At 37.9% G+C, this 26200-nt stretch overlaps 1 protein-coding gene across 1 annotated transcript in view; it reads right to left on the reverse strand.

Annotated features, from left to right (window-relative positions):
* LOC139749182 (potassium voltage-gated channel subfamily KQT member 1-like) overlaps positions 1-26200 on the reverse strand; it is a 953229-nt gene that overhangs the window by 359420 nt on the left and 567609 nt on the right. The window contains 1 exon segment of the mRNA XM_071662846.1: positions 24051-24235. Within this exon segment, the coding sequence (XP_071518947.1) occupies positions 24051-24235 (185 nt within the window).

The following is a 26200-nucleotide window of genomic DNA, read 5'->3' on the forward strand; positions in this document are numbered from 1 at the left end:
GAGCACGGTTATTACGTACAGTAGGGTTGAGGGACAAGTCAATCGGGAGGTAAGTTTGAATGGAGAAAAACTAGAGGAAGTGAAGTGTTTTAGATATCTGGGAGTGGATTTGGCAGTGGATGGAACCATGGAAGCGGAAGTGAATCATTGGGTGGAGGAAGGGGTGAAAGTTCTGGGAGTGTTGAAAAATGTGTAGAAGTCAAGAACATTATCTTGGAAAGCAATGTTTGAAGGAACAGTGGTTCCAACAATGTCATGTGGTTGCGAGGCGTGGGCTATAGATAGAGCTGTGCGGAGGAGGGAGGATGTGCTGGAAATGAGATGTTTGAGGAGAATATAAGGTGTGAGGTGGTTTGATCGAGTAAGTAATGAAAGGGTAAGAGAGATGTGTGGTAATAAAGAGAGTGTGGTTGAGAGAGCAGAACAGGGTGTTTTCAAATGGTTTGGTCACATGGAGAGAATGAGTGAGGAAAGATTGACAACGAGGACATATGTGTCAGGGGTTGAGGGAATGAGAAGTGGATGACTAAATTGGAGGTGGAAAGATAGAGCAAAAAAGATTTTGGGTGATTGGGGCCTAAACATGCAGGAGGGTGAAAGGAGTGCAAGGAATAGAGTGAATTGGAACGATGTGGTATGCCGGGGTCAACGTGCTGTCAATGGATTGAACCAGGGCATGTGAAGCATCTGGGGTAAACCATGGAAAGTTCTGTGGGGCCTGGATGTGGAAAGGGAGCTGTGGTTTTGGTGCATTATACATGACAGCTAGAGACTGAGTGTGAACGAATGTGGCCTTTGTTGTCTTTCCTTGCACTACCTCGCACACATGCGGGGGGAGGGGGTTTTCATTTCATGTGTGGCGGGGTGGTGACAGGAATGAATAAGGGCAGACAGTATGAATTATGTATATATGTATATGTCTGTGGGTGTATATGTATATGTATACGTTGAGATGTATAGGTATGTATACGTGCAGGTGTGGACGTGTATGTATATACATGTGTATGTGGGTGGGTTGGGCCATTCTTTCATCCGTTTCCTTGTGCTACCTCACTAACGCAGGAGACAGCATCAAAGAATAACAAATAAATATATAACAAATCCCAAGGTAGATTGTTTCATAATGTGTCACATGACCAACTCATATGAATGTAGTTAATGTTAGCATATTCACGGCATCTTCACAAAGCACAGTAAATCACCAACCAGGTATTGCAGCTGTCAGCTCAATGATGGGTCAGCAGCAAACATTCTAGGTATGACTCCTCATTTCCTTTTGCACAAAAAAGAATTGCTTTTCTTTTAGACAATAATTAATTTCATTATGTTTAAGTGTGTGGCAGGGTGGCGACGGGAATGGTTGAAGGCAGCAAGTATGAATATGTACATGTGTATACATGTATATGTCTGTGTATGTATATGTATGTGTGAGTGCATGTGTGGGCGTTTAGGTATAAACGTATCTATGTGGGTGGGTTGGCCAACTGTTTTGTCTGTTTTCTTGTGCTACCTCGCTAACTCAGGAGACAGCAATCAAGTATAATAAAGACAAGTAAATATACATGTTACATCCAGATAACAGCACACTGGGTTTTCTTTCTACATCAATCCAATAACGTAGATGTGCATCAAGATACAGACTAACACCTACACTGAATACATATACAGGACGATTATGATTGATAAATGGGCATCCCAACCATGACCCCTTGAATCATGGGATATGTAATCTAAAGCCCCATTGTTGACTCCCATCAACAAAACCCACTATGAAGCATTCTTCAGCCATTCAACAGCCAGATGCTCAAAATGTGAATCTTGCCCACATTATCATCCTCCATTTAATCTTGTTAATTGCTCTCAACGACTTCACACAAACACATTCGAACTGACGTTGTTAATGCAATATCCATGCCTAAAAAGCAAGCTGTAAATAATAAAATCAATTCACTTGCACCAGTATGTCACAGCATAAAATTCATAACTTCTAACAAAACTGTACTAAGCTACTTGAACTGTTCAATTTCACCACAAATCCAGTCAACATCAGCTCAGCTGGTGTGCTTAATCACTTCATCCGATCTAGATGTGCTACCTATGGTAATCTTTGGACTTAGTAGAAAGCCAATTCACTCATTTCTCAGTCCTCATATTGTGATATGGGATGGGTCTGGAGTTAATATTTTTGTCACCTGGAGAATCAGGCAAACCAGTGGTTTTACAGTAGCTTCTCAATTTGCTTAAAAATTAATTTGCAGACATAAAATATTTTTTGTTACAGTAAAGAGTCTGAGCGACCTGGTTTACAGAAATGAACAAGGAAAGACTATGTTCATCTCTCAGTTTCATTCTTAACAATAAGATACCACCACTCATTTGCCCTCTTAACACTCTCAACAGGCAATAATCTTAATAATAATCTTATAAGCATGAACTGATAAATTTGCTCTCTTCTCGGTGATGAAGGTTTGCTGCTGTTAAGGTGCTATTAGCACTGGGATCACTATAACTGAATACATGGAAAATTTTCCTTCTAGTGTAACATCCAACAAACATCTAGAGAGGGTTGTGAGCATCACTGTCCCTACTTTGCTGTCAAGCTCAGAAAATTATCAAATGAAGGGCAGATTATGTAAAAATTCTAATATTAATTACAAACTCAGTTTAGAGACAATAACAAAGACAACCTCCATGATTGCTTTCTCCTTTTTATACTTAATAGGAGCAAAAAGCCCTTCAGGTAAAAATTCTATTTGAAAACATAAATGAAGTCTTAACATTTACCTTTCTGTATAGTTTTAATGGAAGTGCAAGGAAAGCTTCATTCCAATCTTGGTAACATTCTTTGAAACAAGAAGCTTGCAATGGGGGGGTCATTATTTTGAAAAGCCTAAACCTAACAAAGCCTGTAATTTGGAGGTCCATAGCATAATATAAGCTTGTATAGAAAATAACAGAGGTATGGGAATAGATGTGAGAAAAGGATGGGACACAACTAAACAAAGGACATATATGAAAACTTAGTGACAAATCAACATGACTACATGAACAGAAAAGACGGTAAACAAAGTAAAGCAACACTAAGTCAGGCAGACATAATCTCCAACACAGCCAAGTGTGTTATGTACCTACTGATACACTGTATAATAACATGGCACTGTGCAAAACACCTGGTAAACTACAGAGAGTCTGGCACACTGGACATGAGTAAGTAATTCAAACAAGCATACACTGATAATGTATTATTCACTGACAATTACACTATTTTTTCACATATTCAAGAAATGCATCAACAGCTAACTAAACTGCTGATAATGGCAAATACTGCCATCAGTCTAGGATACTATAAACATTTATACGTTATTCAACTGAACATTATAACATGACATACAAGACTGTTTACTACACCGACACTCGTACTCAGCACAACAAAGCCTCCAGTTTATAAATGAACCTTTCCACATCATACTTCTTGAACTATATGAGGTACAGGGTAATGATACTGAGCTTACAGTTTTAGATGAGCCTTACGAATTATCTTATGTGTACCAAATATTTTCAATTGTATACTTCAACATTAAAACAACTGTTCGTGAAAAATTCACTCAAAATCTGTGGGCTCAAATGATTTCAAAAATACACATTCAAATCATATGAAAAAAATCATGAAATCCAGTCACGTATCCTGGATCAACGGAGATACACCAGATTATCATTTATAAATCAGCAAAGTGTTTCAGTGGCATAACAGATAGAGTATATGTCACTACAAACATAGTTCTTAAATGTTACTCGCATCACTACAATTGTAACTCATTTTGCCAGCATGACCAAGCATAGGCATTATCACATTAATACTAGTCACCTACTATCACTACAGTCATAAAACAGCACTATAATCACAGAACAATCATACACTAGTCTCATAATAAAGCTAAATACTAAAGTTACAGTTCTTAAGGTAAATAATCTAATAAAGTCTTGAAAATGTAGAAGTAAAGGCAAAAAGGTGGTTATAGTCAAAAGATTTTTTTTTGTGAGCCCTGTCAAGAGCAAACTGCGAGTAATCAGCTTGCAAAACCTGTCAGAATATACAACTGGACTATGTAACAAAACAAATCTATAAAGCATAAAAACTTGCCTGCCAAACCATCCCATAACTAAGTTTTATACAATGTAGACAAATCTCTTATAGTTCCCAAAGTTATCACTGGATGGTAGTGCCTCCACATCAGACTACCCCTTCAGCATGGGATACATATGACCAAGTACCAAACAAAGAAATCACTAAGGGAGGGTTTGAGAGCAGCGTGTACCAACATCTTAAGTAGTAGATCAAAATCTTGATTCTTAACCGTCTTTCTGCATGTGACAAGAACGCTGTGGGTGCAAAAGCTTTAATATATGGCAAAATCAGTCATCATACACGTGAGTCACTTACTTGCTCTTCATCCAGACAGAGTGTCCTCTAAATAATAAAAACGGGGCAATCATTCATAATTTGGACATTCACCTAGAAGGTAGGTGTTACCAAACTCTGCCTGCTCAAGGCTGCACTGTGAATCAAAAGTTACTTTTGCCAAGACTGTATCATCAGTTGATGGAGGAGGGTACAGTCTTAGCAAAGAACTTATCACTTCAAAGGGGGATATCTTGTCTCTGCTACAGAGTGAAGCACAGCAGGAACCCCTGGAAAATGGGCAGCACTAGGACCCTTTCAGAAAGAGTTCTGGGGTAATTATGAATGAGAGTCTAAAAGCTATAGTAACAGCAGTGAAGTGGATGTAGAGTCTTTTCTTACAAGTCTTTGCTGTTGACCAATCCTAACCTCTCAATTGAATATCAAACTGAAATGCTCAAACCTGTTGAAAGCTATTTCATTCTGGGTTGCAGTAAAATAAAACTGTAAATGCATGAAAGCTCCCTCAAAATTCATGAATAAGAGGTGAAGTAGAAGTTAGGAAACATAAGAAGGGAAATATTAGAAAATAAAGACAATATGGGAAAATGCCAAAATTCTAGGGACGTTCTGAGTTTGAGAATACATATCATATCAACAGTGTTGAAGAGTGAATGTGATCTAAAAAAAAAAAAAGAAAAAAGAAGTCAATAAGGAATTAGAGAGAGCTTTAAATTATCCCATGGTTGAGCTTTCATAGGTGACAAACTATATAATGCAAATGCTAGAAAAGTTTTCATTCCAATTTATGGGAGAAAATAATGCCAAGTACAGTGAAATTCATAAAACCTATACTTTTAAAGGCCAAATTCTCTCTTGCCTAGACGTCATGCAAAGCAGCCACTTTACAAAACTGGGGCACTGATAACTGAAAAAGGGATTTGAAAAAATATCAAACTATATGTGGTTTCGGTGCATTGTATATGACAGCTAGAGACTGAGTGTGGACGAATGTGGCCTTTGTTGCCTTTTCCTAGCGCTACCTCGCGTGTGTGCAGGGGGTGTCATTTCATGTGTGGAAGGGTGGCAACGGGAATGAATAAAGGCAGCAAGTATGAATTACGTACATGTGTATATATGTATATATGTTGAAACGTATAGGTATGTATATGTGCGTGTGTGGACGTGTATGTATATACAAGTGTATGTAGGTGGGTTGGGCCATTCTTTCGTCTATTTCCTTATGCTACCTCGATAATGCAGGAGACAGCGACAAAGTATAATAATAATAAATTATATCTATTATTCATTTTGCTTTGTTGCTGTCTCCCGCGCTTGCAAGGTAGCGCACGGAAACAGACGAAAGAATGGCCCAACCCATCCTGGGGATAGGGGAGAAAGAATACTTCCCACGCATTCCTCACGTGTCGTAGAAGGCGACTAAAGGGGACAGGAGCGGGGGCTAGAAACCCTCCCCTCCTTGTATTTTAACTTTCTAAAAGGGGAAACAGAATAATAAATATAAATGTATATATACGTGTATTTGGGTAGTTGGGCCTTTCTTTGTCTTCCCTTATACTTAATTGCCGTCTCCTGCGTCAGCAAGTTAGTGCAAGGAAACAGATGAAAGAATGGCCCAGCCCACCCACATACAAATGTATATACATAAGCGCCCACACACGCACATATACATACCTACACATTTCAATGTATACATAAATATACATATACAGACATATATATATATATACACATGTACATGTTCATACTTGCTTCCTTCATCCGTTCCCGTTGCCACCCATGGAGAAGGCATACGATCGGGTTGATAGAGTTGCTTTGTGGAGGGTATTAAGAGTATATGGTGTGGAAGGTAAGTTGCTAGAAGTAGTGAAAAGATTTAACTAAGGATGTACGGCATGTGAACGAGAACGGAAGAGAGGAAAATGATTGGTTCCCAGTGAATGTCAGATTGCAGCAGGGGAGCGCGATGTCTCCATGAATGTATAATTTGTTTATAGACGGGGTGGATAGGGAGGTGAGTGCAAGAGTTTTGGAGAGAGGGGCAAGTATGCAGTCTGTTGTCAATGAGAAGGCGTGGAAAGCGAGTCAGTTGTTGTTCGCTGATGACATCACTGGTGGCTGATTTGGGTGAGAAACTACAGAAGTTGGTGACTGAGTTTGGTAAAAAGTGTGAAAGTAGAAATTTGAGAGTAAATGTTAATAAGAGCAAGGTTATTAGGTTCAGTAGGGTTGAGGGACAAGTTAATTGGGAGGCAACATTGAATGAAGAAAAACTGGAGGAAGTAAAGTGTTTTAGGTATCTGGGAGTGAACTTAGCAGCAGATGGAACGATGGATGCAGAAGCGAGTCACAGGGTGGAGGAAGGAGTGAAGGTTCTGGGAGTGTTGAAAAATGTAAGGAAGGCGACGATGTTATCTCGGAAAGCAAAAATGGGTGTTTGACGGAATAGTGGTTCCAACAACGTTATATGGTTGCAAGGCATGGGCTATAGATAGGGTTGTGCAGAGGAGGGTGGATGTGATGGAAATGAAATGTTTTCGGATAATACGTGGTGTGAGGTGGTTTGATCAAGTAATGAAAGGGTAAGAGAGATGTGTGGTAATAAAAAGTGTGTGGTTGAGACAGCAGAAGAGGGTGTGTTGAAATGGTTTACACACATGGAGAGAAAAGTGAGGAAAGATTGACAAAGAGTATATATGTGTCAAAGGTGGAGGGCAGAAGGAGAAATGGGAGACTGAACTAGAGGTGGAAGGATGGAATGAAAAAGTTTTTGAGCGATCGGGGCCTGAACATACAGGAGGGTGAAAGGCGCGCAAGGAATAGAGTAAATTGGAATGATGTGGTATACTGGGGTTGACGTGCTGTCAATGGATTGAACCAGGGCATGTGAAGTATCTGGGGTAAACCATGGAAAGGTCTGTGGGGCCTGGATGTGGAAGGAGCTGTGGTTTCAGAGCATTATACATAATAGCTTGAGACCGAGCATGAACGAATGTGATCTTTTTTTTTGTCTGTTCTTGGGGCTGCCTCGCTGATGTGTGTGTGTGTGTGTGTGTGTGTGTGTGTGTGTGTGTGTGTGTGTGTTATTTCATGTATGGCAGGGTGGCGACAGGAATGCATGAAGGCAGCAAGTATGGATATGTACATGTCTATATATGTATATGTCTGTGTATGTATATATATGTATACACTGAAATGTATATGTATGTATATGCGTGTGTACGGGCGTTTATGTATATACATGTGTATGTGTTGGGCCATTCCTTGTCTGTTTCCTTGTGCTACCTCGCTAACATGAGAGACGGCGGTTAAATATAATACAAAAAATATAAATAGAAAAATATATGGTGTTTTGGATGAGCATTTAAGAACTGGCAATGCAGGGCTACTTAATGTCCCTTTAAATCTGGCCCTTTAATTCTTCATCCCATTTACAACTGATCTATCATAAGCATGTGTTATGTATCATAATGCAGAGATAATGATAACATACAATGCTTTTGATGAGCTGGCAACATGAGCCTATTTAGCATCCCCTTAAATCCAGCTCTTTAATTCTTTTCCCTCCTTCACTACTAATTAGTTCATTATTATGAGTAAAAGGAACAATAAATCTGTTACACTTGAAAATTTTGATGCCATCTTGCAAGCAGCAAACAATGAATACCTTATTTTAATACGTCTTCATTTTTCCTTCGATATTTATATTCATCTATCATACTTAGTCGCCATCTCCTGCATCAGCGAGGTAGTGCAAGGAAACAGACTAGGAAAGGCCCAACCCACCCACATACATGTGTATATTCATAAACACCCACACACACATATACATTTCAAAGTATACATACATATACATACAAATACTTATGTACATATTCATACCTGCTGCCTTCATCCATTCCCATCGCCACTCCACCACAAATGAATTAGCATCCCCCCTCCAGCAAGGAAGCACCAGGAAAAGACAAAAAAGACTACATTCATTCACAATCAGTCTCTAGCTGTCAAGTGTAATGCACCAAAACCACAGCTCCCTTTCCATATCCAGGCCCCACACACCTTTCCATGGTTTACCCCAGACACTTTAAGCACATGCTCTGGTTCAATCCACTCACAGCATGTCGACCCTGGTATACCACATCATTCCAATTCACTTTATTCCATGCACGCCTTTCACCCTCCTGTATATTCAGGCCCAGATTGCTCAGAATCTTTTTCACTCCATCCTTCCACCTACAATTTGGTCTCCTGCTTCTCTTTGTTCCCTCTATCTCTGTCAATCTTTCATTACTCATTCTCTCCATGTGACCGAACCATTTCAACACACCATCTTCTGCTCTCTCAACCACACGCTTTTTATTACCAAACATCTCTCTGACCCTTTCATTACTTACTTTATCAAACAACCTCACACCACATATTGTCCTCAAACACTACATACTGACCTCAAACATTTAATTTCTAACACATCCACCCTCCTCTGCATAACTCTATCTATAGCCCATGCCTCGCAACCATATGATATTGTTGGCACCACTATTCCTTCAAACATACCCATTTTTGCTCTCTGAGGTAATATTCTCGCCTTCCACATATTCCTCAATGCTCCCAGAACCTTCTCCCCCTCTCTCACCCTGTGACTCACTTCTGCTTCCATGGTTCCATCTGCTGTTAAGTCCACTCCCAGATATCTAAAACACACCACTTCCTCCAGTTTTTCTCCATTCAAACTTACCTCCCAATTAAATTGTCCCTCAACCCTACTGAACCTAATAACCTTATTCACATTTACTCTCGACTTTCTCCTTTCACACACTACCAAACTCAGTCACTAACTTCTGCAGTTTCTCACCTGAATCAGCCACCAGTGCTGTATCATCAGTAAACAACAACTAACTCACTTCCCAAGCCCTGTCATCCACAACAGACTGCATACTTGCCCCTCTCTCCAAAACTCTTGCATTCACCTCCCTAACCACCCCATCCATAAACAAATTAAACAACCATGGAGACATCACACACCCCTGCCACAAACCAGCATTCACTGGAAACCAATCACTTTCCTCTCTTCCTACTCGTACACATGCCATACATCCTTGGTAAAAATCTTTTCACTGCTTCTAGCAACTTACCTCCCACACCATATACTCTTAAAACCTTCCACAAAGCATCTCTATCAACTCCATCATATGCCTTCTCCAGATCCATAAGAGCTACATACAAATTCATCTCTTTTCTAAGCACTTTTCACATACATTCTTCAAAGCAAACACCTGATCCACACATCCTCTTCCACTTCTGGAACCACACTGCTCTTCCCCAATCTGATGCTCTGAACATGCCTTTACCCTCTCAATCAATACCCTCCCATGTAATTTCCCAGGAATACTTGCTATTAAATATTTTTCCGAAGAAATATCAATGCCAGATATTAGATAAAAAACAGTAAAACAATGTATAATTGCCATTTCCCTATTTTCCAGAAGAATTCACACTCCTTTGGAACACAAAAGGAAATCAACTGTATTGCCAAAGGGTTAGGGAAGTACTGAGAGCTTCTATAGGTCAAAAGGATGGACACAATATGTTAATATACCAAAATTAAGAGTTTAGCTTTTTATTTATCTATCATTTATATTACTGTTGCTAGCTACCGCGTTGGTGAGGTAGCGCAATGAAAGGTTTGATGCCATAAACTTGCCCCACCATGAAAATATCTTTAACCTAGTTTGATGTTGATAATGAACAATTCTTTAAAAAATGCGAGGGCTATAAACAAAAATTAAGCAGAAAACCTTTTAAAATATAAAGCGTTACTTTCACAGTATCACTGTGGAACATAAATGAAATAATTTACATAATGAATTTGTAAATGCTAACAGCATACAAAAGTTTAAAAAGCTACTTGATCATATTGGAAATTTAAGAGACTGGACTGTCTGAATACAGAGCTCCCTTCTAGTACTTTACAAATAGTAATAACAGACACAGGTGCCAGCCATCACATCCAGCTGTGGTTTACAATAAAACATAAACATATGGGGATTAACAATAACAGTGAAGACCAAAACCAAGCTTAAAAGCACAATCCAAAAACTGTTCTGTCTGATTTGAATACAAAGCTTGCATCTAGTTCATCATCCATTCCTGGAACTTTTTGAAATTGTGCAATCTGAGCATATAAAGTTTAGATATTTTCACATTATAAATGCAAGATATAGTAATAATGACTGACACCCAAATGGCTTCTATAAATGCATGATATAACACTATAATTGCTGTGGTAAGTTTTACATTTATTTTTGCGGTCATATTTTTCAACTTTAATGTCAAATTTTCTATATTAATAAAGCTCTTAAGATATGTTCATATCTAGTGCAAAAACTATTTTAACCACTTATCATTCTTTGCAAAATAAGCTGGGTTAAGTTCATTAGGGTAAGATGAGTTAGGGTTAGGCTGATAATAATAGTCAACAACCTAACTTTATCTGGCTTATCTTAGCACGGAAAAATATATGTTTGAAATGTCATTTCTCACACCACATGCGAGTAATTGTGATATTTCTATGGGAGACAGTTTTAGACTCATGTCACCCTATCTGTCAACCTTGTACAGCATACAGCACATACCATGTCTTAACCTTGTATAAAAACACCCCAAAATATGCAAATATCCTTTCATTTACCAGTCCCAAAGGGAAAGATAAAAAACTGTGTTGGTTGTGAACCAGATGGCCCATCTAGAACCCAAACCAATACCCATTAGACTGGTGAGCTGCAGTACTAACCATCCCTAATGAGGCTTATAAAAACTTGTACAATAAACTATTTGCCTGTATCCCAGTTAACTAGAATACCCAACAGAATGACACCATAAAGATAAAAACCCCAAACAACAGCACCATTCAATTTTCCTCTTCAATGATCCAGACAAAGGACACTTGATTTCATGTAATTCATAAGATTAAGGCTAACTGGGATATGTTCTAAACTTTCCCAAACCCATTTTTCTTACAAATATACTGTTAATACATGAATCATAAAATCTATAGGAATAATAGTATCACACAAAAAGATTGTTTTCATTTGTTGTATCCAGTGCTCTATGAACACGAAGCAAAAACTTCGATTGAATTATCATAGTGAAACTTTAAACTTGTTGTACAACCAAAGCACAAAATTTTCATATCATGCAGTATTGTATTATTCATCCATTAATAATACTTGATCGTTGCTTCCTGCATCACCGGGGTAGCGCCAGGAAACAGATGAAGAATGGCCCATCCACTCATATACACATATATATACATAAACACCATACACACATATATACATACATATAGATAATATATACATACACAGACATACAAATATAGGCACATGTATGCATACATACTTGCTTGCCTTCATCCATTCCTGGCACTACCCCACCCAACAGGAAACAGTATTGCTACCCCCAGCTTCAGTGAGGCAGCATCAGGAAAACAGACAAAAAAGCCACATTCATTCACACTCAGTCTCTAGCTGTCATGTGTAATGCACCGAAACCATGACTCCCTATTCATATCCAGGCCCCACAGACCTTCCCATGGTTAACCCCAGACATTTCACATGCCCTGGTTCAGTCCACTGGCAGCACACTGACCACATTGTTCTAATTCACTATTCCTTGCATGCCTTTCACACTCATGTACAGTCATTAAATTCAGAGATTGATGACAGATAATTCCTGTCATGAGCATAAATCTAAATACTTGGTTTCAAGGATTACATACATGTACAAACAGTGACTTTTGCAAAACATTCATCTTACCAAACCACCTATGCTATCTTCTATGCTTTGATTCTTGACACAACTGGATTTATTTATGCATATTATGGCAGATGAAGTGCTATCAATATGAAAGTGATTGGTTCTCAGTGAATGTAGGTTTGCAGCAGGGGTGTGTGGTGTCTCCATGGTTGTTTAATTTGTTTATGGATGGGGTTGTTAGGGAGATGAATGCAAGAGTTTTGGAAAGAGGGGCAAGTATGAAGTCTGTTGTGGATGAGAGAACTTGGGAAGTGAGTCAGTTGTTGTTCGCTGATGATACAGCGCTGGTGGCTGATTCATGTGAGAAACTGCAGAAGCTGGTGACTGAGTTTGGTAAAGTGTGTGAAAGAAGAAAGTTAAGAGTAAATGTGAATAAGAGCAAGGTTATTAGGTACAGTAGGGTTGAGGGTCAAGTCAATTGGGAGGTAAGTTTGAATGGAGAAAAACTGGAGGAAGTAAAGTGTTTTAGATATCTGGGAGTGGATCTGGCAGCGGATGGAACCATGGAAACAGAAGTGAATCATAGGGTGGGGGAGGGGGTGAAAATCCTGGGAGCCTTGAAGAATGTGTGGAAGTCGAGAACATTATCTTGGAAAGCAAAAATGGGTAAGTTTGAAGGAATAGTGGTTCCAACAATGAGATGTTTGAGGACAATGTGTGGTGTGAGGTGGTTTGATCGAGTAAGTAATGTAAGGGTAAGAGAGATGTGTAGAAATAAAAAGAGCGTGGTTGAGAGAGCAGAAGAGGGTGTTTTGAAATGGTTTGGGCACATGGAGAGAATGAGTGAGGAAAGATTGACCAAGAGGATATATGTGTCAGAGATGGAGGGAATGAAGAGAAGTGGGAGACCAAATTGGAGGTGGAAAGATGGAGTGAAAAAGATTTTGAGTGATCGGGGCCTGAACATGCAGGAGGGTGAAAGGCGGGCAAGGAATAGAGTGAATTGGATCGATGTGGTATACGGGGGTTGACGTGCTGTCAGTGGATTGAATCAGGGCATGTGAAGCGTCTGGGGTAAACCATGGAAAGTTGTGTGGGGCCTGGATGTGGAAAGGGAGCTGTGGTTTCGGGCATTATTGCATGACAGCTGGAGACTGAGTGTGAACGAATGGGGCCTTTTTTGTCTTTTCCTAGTGCTATCTCGCACACATGAGGGGGGGGGGATGGTATTCCATGTGTGGCGAGGTGGCGATGGGAATGAATAGGGGCAGGCAGTGTGATTGTGTGCATGGATATATATGTATGTGTCTGTGTGTGTATATATATGTGTACAATGAGATGTATAGGTATGTATATTTGCGTGTGTGGGCGTGTGTGTGTGTACATTGTGTATGGGGGTGGGTTGTGCCATTTCTTTCGTCTGTTTCCTTGCGCTACCTCGCAAACGCGGGAGACAGTGACAAAGCAAAATAAAAAAAAAATAAATATCAAATTTGATAGTAGTTTTCAATGTATATAATCAACACACAGAAGAGCTTATGTGAAAAATGTATCCAGATATAGTTCTCAGAAACATTCCCACCATTCTAAGTCTAAAATATAGTTGGCTTTGTATAGTTTTGAATATAGCAAAACACTTTTCAGGAATGCATCTAATGTGTTAATCAAGAAGGCCCTTTACATTTTAGTGTCAGGCAAGAAATAGTTTTTCCCTCTGCTTCTGAATACAGTATATCTATAATTTTTCTCTACTTTCCAACAGTGAATTTACATTTTCTCTTTAATACAAAGAATTCATTTAACTTGCATCATCAAGGTCCCAAGGAGCCAGTTAATGGGGAGTCAACTGTAATATAAATTGTGTTTCTATTCATAATTATGAACTTATGTCAAAGAACAACTTTCCTTCTTAAAAGGCAAGAAGAAGAAATAGTAATGCATTCACAAAGGTGAAAAATATAAATATTTACCAGTTTTCACAAATTCATCTGAAGAGGATTACATTTAAAATGCTTACAATGATTTGGACTGACAAAAATATGGCTTATGTTATGGCACAATGCTCTGAAGTCAAGGTACTAACATATAATAATTGCTTTAGGGAACTATGAATTATCTATTTTCTATGTTTTCAGCTGATTTACAATAAGCTTTCATTTATCTACACATTATTTTGGTAGTTATTTCTTTTACAGCTTTTTAAACTACACTCTGATGCACGATCCTATTCAACAGTCTGACAGGTTTTACATGCTATTACACCCGAAGTCCACTCACCAGGTGTAGAAATTTGATTAATGAGGGAACAGTGAAACAGAAAGCCCTCACTTCTACCACATTCTAACACTGACTAGCTAATAGTAAGACCTAAAAACAGACAATTAACTGCATTATGCATGTTCAAGCTCTTTATTTTACCTGATTTGTCTCCTGGGAGTTTTTGAGAGGAAGGGAAAAAATGGCTTAATAATTTACTAAACTCCAAAAAATAACAAAAGTCAAAAAAATTTTCTCTTTGAAATATCTTAACTTTACTGAACCCCAAATAACAGTGAAATCAGAACTTTAGATTTAGGAAAATTTCATTATCAGAAAAGTTAATAAATACCATGATACGAAAAACCTTACATGCTTTAATGATTTCACTGCTCCCCTACTAGGTATGAAGCAAAAAATTAGCAATAATTTCACTGTTTTTCTAAAATTAAAAAACTACAACAAAATTAATCAAATACATAAGTAAAAGTATTGATATTTGCTGTTAGTAATGAAGTCACACAAATATAAAAAGTATGGATATTCACTAAGGACTGTCCTGAAATCCAGAAATAAATAAATCAACCAGCATTCCATATATGGTAAAACAAAAGTTTTTAATAATACTTCAATGGTCAACAAAAAAAATCATTAATACCAAACATTTATGAAACTGTAAAACGATGGCAAAATTATTAACTAAGGCAGTTTATTATTTACATGTAAAGGGATTATATAAAGTATAAGCACTATTTCAATTTATTTAGAAGATATTTATCGATATACATTTATAGAAAATGCTGAATCATATTACTAAAGCAATTAATATCATGAGGAATATGAAAATATCATAATCTGATCAGTATGAAAAGATTGTCATGCTGATAGGCAAAGAGAAGAATTTTAAGAAATAAGATGAGAGAGATGAAGGCACAAAATACAAGTACAAAACCAAGAGAAATGGACATGAATATTCATAGATGCACCCTGTAAATACAGACAGAGCAACAAAAAAACAAACAAAAAACAGATACTTCTCATAAAAAGAACAATAAAATATAGACAAGAAAGACAAGCTTACTTTATCATTTCAATATTTGACCAATATAAAAACCAAAGAGACACATGCCTGTGACCTATGAAACAATATGAAGGCACATACCTTCATCAAATGGGGAATCAAAATACTGTAATACACTGGTTACCTTCTACTCAGGTGATGGCTAATGAAAGCTCACCCAACTTGCGCAAAATTAACTTATCCTCTAGCCAAAAGATTTAACAGTTTGAGTAACATTCATGTCAGTAGCATGCTTCCTGGTTCTTAATCCTTAAATGGGGGTTGACCTTATATGAAAACCTGGCCAGGTAAGTATATGACCTCACAAGAGAACCAACTCTTGAACTGGCTGCCCCTGCATTGAGGTGAAACACATGGCCATTAATACTTGTAGCCACGTCCCATGCACTGTATTCCAACAATACAGGCCTAGATATTTTCCATATACTGGTCAGTTTATGTAGATATATCAAGGTTGCCTGTATGAGATCTGCACTCTTATGTTTTGTAATAATTCTGTTGCTCTGTTTCTCTTACAAGATGGCTGATATTGATGACATAAAACCTTTAGTATCTATCCTTGTATGCGAAAAACACATGCAAAAGTACCAGATATTTCGTTTAGAATACCTGAAATACACATGAAGCACTTAATACACCTGGCAGCACTACAGCATAAGTTAAAGATGGAGCACTTAAAAACAATGATTCAACAGGCTGAGTTGTACAGCATTCTAATAAAAAACTATACCCTATCTAATCATACGAAGAGACTTACAAAAACATATATTTTCTAATATTTTGAAACTATGCCTCCAGTGTGCAAGAAAATTTATTTCAGATGCCTCAATGAAGGGTAAAATTAGACATGTCCAGTCTGAGAAAAAGAAAAACTGAGGTAGGTGGGTTTCCACTTGTATCTACAAAGAGATGACTCATTACATCACAGACTGGATATCATGACATCCATACAATACAGTAGTTTGAAGGATGAAATCCTTGTTACAACTCTTTACTATATTATGAAATATTGCACTGATATTTATGTACCAAAGACACCACAAAGAATTTCCATACAGCAAATGATGGAGACCAGGGAGAGGTTTTGGTGGTGGGATGATGTCAGGGAGACAAGCACTGGCAAGTAACCAAAAACCTTGTCCACCCCCTATATATTTTCAAAGGCTATGGTGCATTGTGGGTACAAGTAGATGATGCTCTCAGGGTGAAATAACTGTACATCTAGCCACTGGGTGAGCACCAGCAACCCACCTCAGTGTGTCTCAGGCTATCTTTAGGAAAGCCTGTTCTTCTCATGGATGCCACTTCATTTTGTTACTTCTCCTGGTTGCCACTTCATTTTGTTTCACTTCAGGGGGCTGTATTCATTCCACCTGAGCTTCAAGATAATAGATCTAACTTTTTTAAAGAGAAGAAAGCACCAATTCTCAATTGGGAGCAGGAAAATGCGGGTAATAGGAGACTTCTCAGTGCACTGGGCATGTAGAAAGTGCGATCATGAGGCTACTTGCCAGCATTCATGGCCTCCCTGACAATCATCCCATCACCAAAAGCTATTCCTTGTCATCTACAGAAGACTTCTAGATCTTACATAACCTCCTTAGAAATGTAGTATTGAAGAAACCCAAGAAACCCTACATTTTAGCTGCCAGATTCAAGAAAAACCATCCAAAACGTCTATGAAACATCTCTCAAAGATCCACTCATCACCTGCAACAGGACCTTCACATTCCCTTCTAAAAGCCAGCTGCCAAACCCCTGCTTAAGAAGAAAATTAAACGCAAATGACTTGCATTTGCTAAGAAATACAAGGTCTGGAGTGAGCAACAGTGGAGTAAGGCTGGGGAGGGGGAAGAGGGTGAAGTGTGCCAGCCAATAACTCATTTCAGTGGAGATAGTGAAACACCCAGATAATGTGATGTCTGGGGTTGCTTTAACGGTGCAATGGGTAGAGGAGGGTTATACTTCTAACTTAAAAACACTACAATGAATGGAGAGCAGTTCATCAAAAGGCAAGAGGACAATCTGCTTCCTTTTCATGAATTTCACGGGTGTGATCACTTCATGCATGATACTGCCCTTCACCATAAGGTTAGAATGGTGATGAATTGGTTATCTGAAAAACACACAACTGCTGGAGTGGCCTGGGAATTTTGTAGACCTTAACTGAATCTAGAACTACTGGAACCAGACAAAAGTTGAGCTTGCTTCTTACAACACCTCATCAGTGCCTTGCCACATTCTGGAGATCAAAACCCAATGGATCTGTCATTCTATGTCCAGCTGTCTTCAGCTGACAGTGTACTAAAACATAAGTGGGACATTTCAATTTTGTTTATATTTGTGGTATTTTAAGGGATGGGGGAAAGTTTTTGTGCAGACATTATGTTTTAGATCTCATGGCAAAATGCACCCATGCGTGGGAAAGGGTGGCACATGGTCAACTGGTACAAGAAGGAATTACCACCTCAGGGATGAACTGCTGCTAGCCAGAATCCCCATGGGTCATATGTAAACAAAGAAGTTCTGATTTTTCAAATGCGATTCTAAAAAAATGTAAACACTGTTCTGTAATGGTGCTACAGGCTGAATATAATACAGATATGAAAGTGATATATCATACCTTGGTGACCAAATATTTCCTTTTCTAATTCAATTATCAAATATCTGAATGATTAAAAAATGAGCCTTTAGTCTTAAATCTTAATCACAACATTTCAAATATCCATTAACTGTTACATCTCTAATACATCTCCAATTCCTTGAATGGTCAAGACAATTGTATGTGGGGGTTATGAGGAGGGGTTTAAGGATTACTGGTAACGTACATGGTGCAACAGAATATTAAACGAGAAAAAGGATTATGACAAAAGACAGTTGGGAGAGATAAACTGGAAAGTGTGTAATACTAACAAATTCCCATATCTGCATTGTTCTTTTGTTTAAAAGCCAGAAAAATATAAACATACTTTATAAATAAAGAAATCACAAGCTGCAAGGTTAATTCAGATAGAATGGAGCAACTTTAACATGAATTTAAAAAATATATATACTAGGCTTTCTGTAGTTCAAAATATAGCTAGCTTTCTGTAGTTCATTAAACAGAGACTAGGCTTTCTGAAGTTCATTAAATCAGAGACTAGGCTTTCTGTAGTTCATTAAATCATAGAGAGGTCTTCATTCCAAAATTGGTTTTAGGTATTCCTGAAGAAGGAAATATTTAGCACATTTTATTTTCTGACCAAAACAGGGCAAAATATTTAGCATCTGCCGTTGATGATACTGGTGTATAAAATACCATTATATGTCAATGAAGATGTTTAAACCATCACAAACAAAGCGGGATGGATATGCAGCACAGACAAAATAAGGGTTTAAACACAAAAACCAATATTAACCTAACAATCGACAAGGGAACAAAGCCCGTCAACCTCCACCAACCCAAAAGTGATGTATAAGAACAACCATTTTCATGGCAACACTCACATGCATAGATGCAATACCTGCTTAGGATTTTTTTTCACTTTATGTTGAAAATTAAAGAAATTCTAGCTTCTGTCATTAAACCAAAGACCATCATGTAAAACTTTCATATTTTTTCGCCATTACCCACATTAGTGAGGTATCTCAGGAATATACAAAGAAAACCTGCATTCGCTCACATACTAGCTCATACATGACCTAATATACTCCTTAATACACAAGAAAGTGATGTAAACAAAAATCAATTAGCACTATAGAGTATGTTCTTTGTCAGTTTTGAGTCACAGTGAGGGATGATGAGAATATGGTAATCAGAAAAAAATAATTGCATTTAGCTTAGAAACAAATAAGAATGTAGTTAAATAAATGACTGTTCAAAATCTCCAGTTACAAACTGGAAACTGTCAAATTTTGGACATTGTAATAACGTTTCTTTGGTCAGATAAGACAAAACATCTGGTCTTTGTACTTAAAAATTTCTTTAAAGTTCTATAATCTACACTTATAGAATCATACAGATGTGTCTATAAATGAACAAAGTCAATCTAAATGAAGAAGGGCATCCAGTGGTATCCATTCATTCATTAAGTGGTCCAAGCAATAACTAAATATTGTCCAAAAGATTAGTTTAAAATGATTGAGATTTCCACCCAGTCACTGCATTACCAGTCAAGACTCTTTTAAAGCACAAAAGAAATCTTCATTTGAAAAACCTGAGTGACATAGCTTTTAAAAATCATTTTTGAATTCCTGAACCAATATTCTCAACTCATATTTATCTCTATATGTACTATGAAAACAAGGAAAGCAATCTTAGACCAAATCAAGAAAATAATCAAGTTTTGTTCTTACATCTATTTTGTGAGAGCATATGGCAGGCTTTCTGCTCCATAATATCTCCACTAATGAAAGAAGAAAGTTAAGAGTAAATGTGAATAAGAGCAAGGTAATTAGGTACAGTAGGGTTGAGGGTCAAGTCAATTGGGAGGTAAGTTTGAATGGAGAAAAACTGGAGGAAGTAAAGTGTTTTAGATATCTGGGAGTGGATCTGGCAGCGGATGGAACCATGGAAGCGGAAGTGGATCATAGGGTGGGGGAGGGGGCGAAAATCCTGGGAGCCTTGAAGAATGTGTGGAAGTCGAGAACATTATCTCGGAAAGCAAAAATGGGTATGTTTGAAGGAATAGTGGTTCCAACAATGTTGTATGGTTGCGAGGCGTGGGCTATGGATAGAGTTGTGCGCAGGAGGATGGATGTGCTGGAAATGAGATGTTCGAGGACAATGTGTGGTGTGAGGTGGTTTGATCAAGTAAGTAACATAAGGGTGAGAGAGATGTGTGGAAATAAAAAGAGCGTGGTTGAGAGAGCAGAAGAGGGTGTTTTGAAATGGTTTGGGCACATGGAGAGAATGAGTGAGGAAAGATTGACCAAGAGGATATATGTGTCGGTGGAGGGAACGAGGAGAAGTGGGAGACCAAATTGGAGGTGGAAAGATGGAGTGAAAAAGATTTTGTGTGATCGGGGCCTGAACATGCAGGAGGGTGAAAGGTGGGCAAGGAATAGAGTGAATTGGATCGATGTGGTATACCAGGGTTGACGTGCTGTCAGTGGATTGAATCAGGACATGTGAAGCGTCTGGGGTAAACCATGGAAAGGTGTGTAGGTATGTATATTTGCGTGTGTGGACGTATGTATACACATGTGTATGGGGGTGGGTTGGGCCATTTCTTTCGTCTGTTTCCTTGCGCTACCTCGCAAACGCGGGAAACAGCGACAAAGAAAAAAAAAAAAAAAAAATATATATATATATATATATATATATATATATATATATATATATATATATATATATATATATATATATATATATCATATTTTCCTTTGTCGTTGTCTCCCGCATTAGCGAGGTAGCGCAAGGAAACAGACGAAAGAATGGCCCAACCCACCCACATACATATGTATATACATACACGTCCACACACGCAAATATACATACCTATACATCTCAATGTACACATATATATACACACACAGACATCTACATATATCAGACATATACATATATACACATGTACATAATTCATACTGTCTGCCTTTATTCATTCCCATCGCCACCCTGCCACACATGGAATAACAACCCCCTTCCCCCTCATGAGTGCGAGGTAGCGCAAGGAAACGACAACAAAGGCCCCATTTGTTCACACTCAGACTCTAGCTGTCATGTAATAATGAACCGAAACCACAGCTCCTTTTCCACATCCAGGCCCCACAGAACTTTCCATGGTTTACCCCAGACGCTTCACATGCCCTGGTTCAATCCATTGACAGCACATCGACCCCGGTATACCACATCATTCCAATTCACTCTATTCCTTGCATGCCTTTCACCCTCCTGCATGTTCAGGCCCCAATCAATCAAAATCTTTTTCACTCTATCTTTCCATCTCCAATTTGGTCTCCCACTTCTCGTTCCCTCCACCTCTGACACATATATCCTCTTGGTCAATCTTTCCTCACTCATTCTCTCCATGTGACCAAACCATTTCAAAACACCCTCTTCTGCTCTCTCAACCACACTCTTTTTATTACCACACATCTCTCTTACCCTATTGCTACTTACTCGATCAAACCACCTCACACCACACATTGTCCTCAAACATCTCATTTCCAGCACATCCACCCTCCTGTGCACAACTCTATCCATAGCCCATGCCTCGCAACCATACAACATTGTTGGAACCACTATTCCTTCAAACATCCCCATTTTTGCTTTCCGAGATAATTTTCTCGACTTCCACACATTCTTCAAGGCTCCCAGAATTTTCGCCCCCTTCCCCACCCATGATTCACTTCCGCTTCCATGGTTCCATCCGTTGCCAAATCCACTCCCGATATCTAAAACACTTTACTTCCTCCAGTTTTTCTCCATTCAAACTTACCTCCCAACTGACTTGACCCTCAAGCCTACTGTACCTAATAACCTTACTCCTATTCACATTTACTTCAGCTTAAGGCTGAGAGAAGCAAAGAACTCTCTGAAAGAAAGTACCATTTTATATTTGTACTGATCAACAGTGCTGAATAATAAGCTTTTTGTTTCATCTGAGATTTCCTTATGGAATGCAGTGAAAAGAGCCAACTTTCTCAAGAGGGATAGAATCAAAAGTTTTCATAAGCAGGTTCAATGGAACAGAAGAAACATCTCCTACTGGGATAAATCTCGCAGGTCTAGACAATGTCATTCATACTTTCTTTAATTACAGTATTTTCTCTTACATAATATATATGACAGCAAGACACAAATTACAGACTGTTGAAAAAGAAATAGGAAGTTTTTCTAGAGGAAGCAATCCTGAGAATCTTAATTTCATCCAATTCAATATTTCTGAATGTATGCAAATCAGACATTTTCACACTTTAATCCTAAAACTTTCAATTAATACATTATGGAACTTATTTATGATTATCACGAAAATACCTAACAGAAATTACTCCCTTGCTTCTCCGAGACAATATAAAAAGTCAAGAACTAGCAACTGAGTAAAGGAGATCTTAGCCATATTCCTCTACAAACCAGAAGTTTGGATGTCATCATCATTAAAGAAAAAAATTGGAAGTAATAGACCCAACATCCACTAATTTCAATCCTGAGAACATCCACTTATAAATGTAGATGGATCTCAGACCAGTCACACAATATGAAAATGCTAATAACTATCTCTGGAGGCAAATAGCTCCAACTGAAAGAAACTCTCAACATTCCCAAGATAAATAGTTGCCATTCTGCAGTGACGGGTTTCATTTAAAAAATGTCTGCTACGTGCTATGAATATACAGAGGACTTTTATTCTAATTACAGAATCTATATTGCTGAAGCATTTATTAAAGACCATTATCATATTAAACAAGCTTAAGACTAACACTTTTGAATGGAGTACAGAGTGCATCTCTCATCACAATCAGAGTAAAAGATGTAATATCAAATACTGCTATCAGTAAAAGTTTCAAATATTTGAAGATCCTAATTAACTTTGAATTTGAGTTGACTATACAACCTGTGATCTTAAGAGCTTTCCGAGGGTAAGGGGGCCTTAGATGCAAATGCAATTTCTGTGAAGTTATAAAAGCTCTTGACTAATACTGGGGATAGTTCTTACCAATATGTGGCTTAAGTCAACTTCCTTTACAAGCGAGAATCTTCCTTCCAAATTCATAAAGTCTGGGCTAACGTTCAAGGTTTTTTTCCTTTCTTCACTTGTAAATACTTACACATTCTCTATTTCATAGCAAATTAGATGACCTTAACACAGAATGGCAATGAATTCAAGGAATGGACAGTTCTGGGTAAGATATATCTAGTCTACTTTTGGCGGCAAAGCTACCTTCTGGAGGTTTACTAGCCAGCGTACGTAACATGTCTCCTGACTGGGTAGTTTGACTGGAGGAGTTAAGTCATCTTAGTTCAGAAAAGTTTGGTTTCATGTGGTATGTAGTCTGAGAGGACGGTGATCCTCGAGTCTGCTAACACGATTTCTGTTTCAAGGTGTTAATTTGTAACCTAATAATATTAAATACTGTATCAAGGGCATGTGCTTCTAAGGTTCATTCTCAATAACAATAAAGAAATATCGTGAAAAGGCATAAAAACTCAAAATGGAAATATATATATATATATATATATATATATATATATATATATATATATATATATATATATATCACAAGAAAAGAGCCAAAAGTAATATGAATGCAAAAAATAAAGTATATTAGTATGGACCTCTTATCTGAAATACACATGACTAGATTTGTTTTCATTACCATCAAATCAACTTCAAACCCCCAATGCTTAAGTTTGAAAGAACTAGCAAATAGAAAACTAAGAATTGCACACCACCCTGCAGGAGAACAGGTTCCCCTGGAAACCTAGCTCTGATTCCTATTGGTAGTGGAATGCCACTAACCTAACTCCCATTGTATTCTAATACACTATCCCTGGAAATTCCTAATCATTCCAAGAGATTTGGAATTATAACTGATGGTCAGGATGAGACTTACGAAGGAGGTGAAGGAAGAGGCACCTGATGGATCTTCCAGGTGGCAACAGACAAGGAATGCTCATCAGCAGCATAGCAACGCCATAAGCATTGAATGAGTGTAGCTGCAGGCTGCCTCCGTCGAATCATGTGCTTTTGACGCTGCTGCTGCTGCACTTTCAGGGCAAACCCCGAGCCCAATATACCCTGCAAAAATGATAAATGGGCAAGTCAGTCATGAACCCTTTCAGAGGATAAAGCCTATAAACTGCTGATACTGTCATCATCATTATATAGATACAAAAAAAAGAGTTATTCTGATCAAAGTCTTAACTGAAATGAGTTACGTATGTGTCCTAATTATCAATTCACTACCTATATTGATTATCTTCAGAAAATGAGCCATCAATAAGAATTCCAATCCCTCCTCAAAACAAATTGCATATTTTTTTGCTTCATCATCAAAGAGGTCAGAGGGATGGTAACTTTGTTATTTAGGCAAACCTGCTAAACAACCAAAAAGAAGCCCAACCATAAAAACAAAATTGAGTAACTCCCTAACAACTGACTGCCACAAACTCACAGTCAGTTGCCGATTCAAATTAAAAAAATGTATTACATTACACCTAATGTAGCATAAACCAATTAAAGAACTCCTTCAATTCACCTGCTGTTGCACCCAACATGGTACAGGCCAAAAAGGTAGATGAAAAGTGGGCAAGATGAAAAAAGCCAGTCCTTCAGACACACATCTGCCCACACACAAAAAGCCTCTCTTGATCAACACTACTTTTCTATACCTGATATATAAGTTGCCACTGGAGACCAGTCAGGTGAAACAGGAAGTCAGTTATAAAATGGATAGGGAGCTGCTAACTTGTATCTTGATAAGCCTGTTATGCATGATGCAGTGACAAAATAAACAGACAAATATCTGTATCTCTATAGGTACAACCAATGCCGCTGGTCTTGTAAAGAGGTTCCCTCCTCTAATGTTTGAAATTCTTTCCACTTAACACTTAAGCAGTAAACGTTATTTTAAGACCCATATTTTCTTAAACTGAATCTGATAACTGATCTGTCTGAAAGCAGCCACAAGTGTGAAGTAGACAAACTCAGACAGTTTAGAACAATGGATTTTGACAAATTCACATATCTAATACAAAGCATAACATTTATCCAAAATGTGTACTGATATGACCTCATCAAACAGGTCTTTCTATAATTTCCAAGTATATCAATAAATTATCTTTTACATCTTACATTACTACTAAATCAAATGAATATACTAGCTTGTCAACTTCAATGTTTCTAAATAAGGGGTACACACCAGCATGAAGCCTTTATGAAGGTAATAACAGGAAGGCACTTTCTCCATATATGCTGTTGTATCAGCAGCTCTCAGCAGCTATGAATAATGATAAAGTCTGGCAAGGAAGAAAATCTCAACAGCATTTACAACAAAAGTAGTTGTGGGAATGGAGGTGGGGAAGGTGCTCTGATGGTAGTTGTGATGAAAGTAGAAGAGCCTTTAAAGAAGTGTGATTTCATGAATTGAAAGTAAGCAAAAATGTTGACAGGAAATGGAAAAGTGCCAAATGTTCTGTACTTTTGAAGTAACATTATGATGAAATTTCCATAGAGGCTATGCACTGCTAATCTTATGAAATCTAATGAGCGAACAATAAGACCCAAGAATTATACCAAGTTAATTTCCATAGAGGGTATGCACTGCTAATCTTATGAAATTTAATGAGCAAACAATAAGACCCAAGAATTACACCAAGTTAATAAGACTAACAAGGCTTAATGATTACCTACTCAGATGAAATGTTTACAAAAAATATCCAAGTAACACATTCACATATCCAACACACATTTTCAATGGCCTAAAATGCATTCAAGCATCCAAATCAAAATCTGTCATATGTTCAAGAGATGAAACCCAAATGATGGATTCAGAATACACACAAGCATACAGATACTTAAATGCATGAAACTAAATGGGTGGGTTTAATTTTCTTTATAAGAAGTTACCACTATAGCAGTCTCATGCATGTACAAAAGGCAGCAAGGAGCCCCACTACTTTCATTTCTCACCTACCGACAAAACCCCATTAGCATCCGAGGCCATTTATCTAATTAGTTATCAAGACACCATTTCAAACCCTA

This window comes from Panulirus ornatus, chromosome 6, assembly GCF_036320965.1.
Source record: "Panulirus ornatus isolate Po-2019 chromosome 6, ASM3632096v1, whole genome shotgun sequence".
Classification (NCBI taxonomy): Eukaryota; Metazoa; Arthropoda; class Malacostraca; order Decapoda; family Palinuridae; genus Panulirus; species Panulirus ornatus.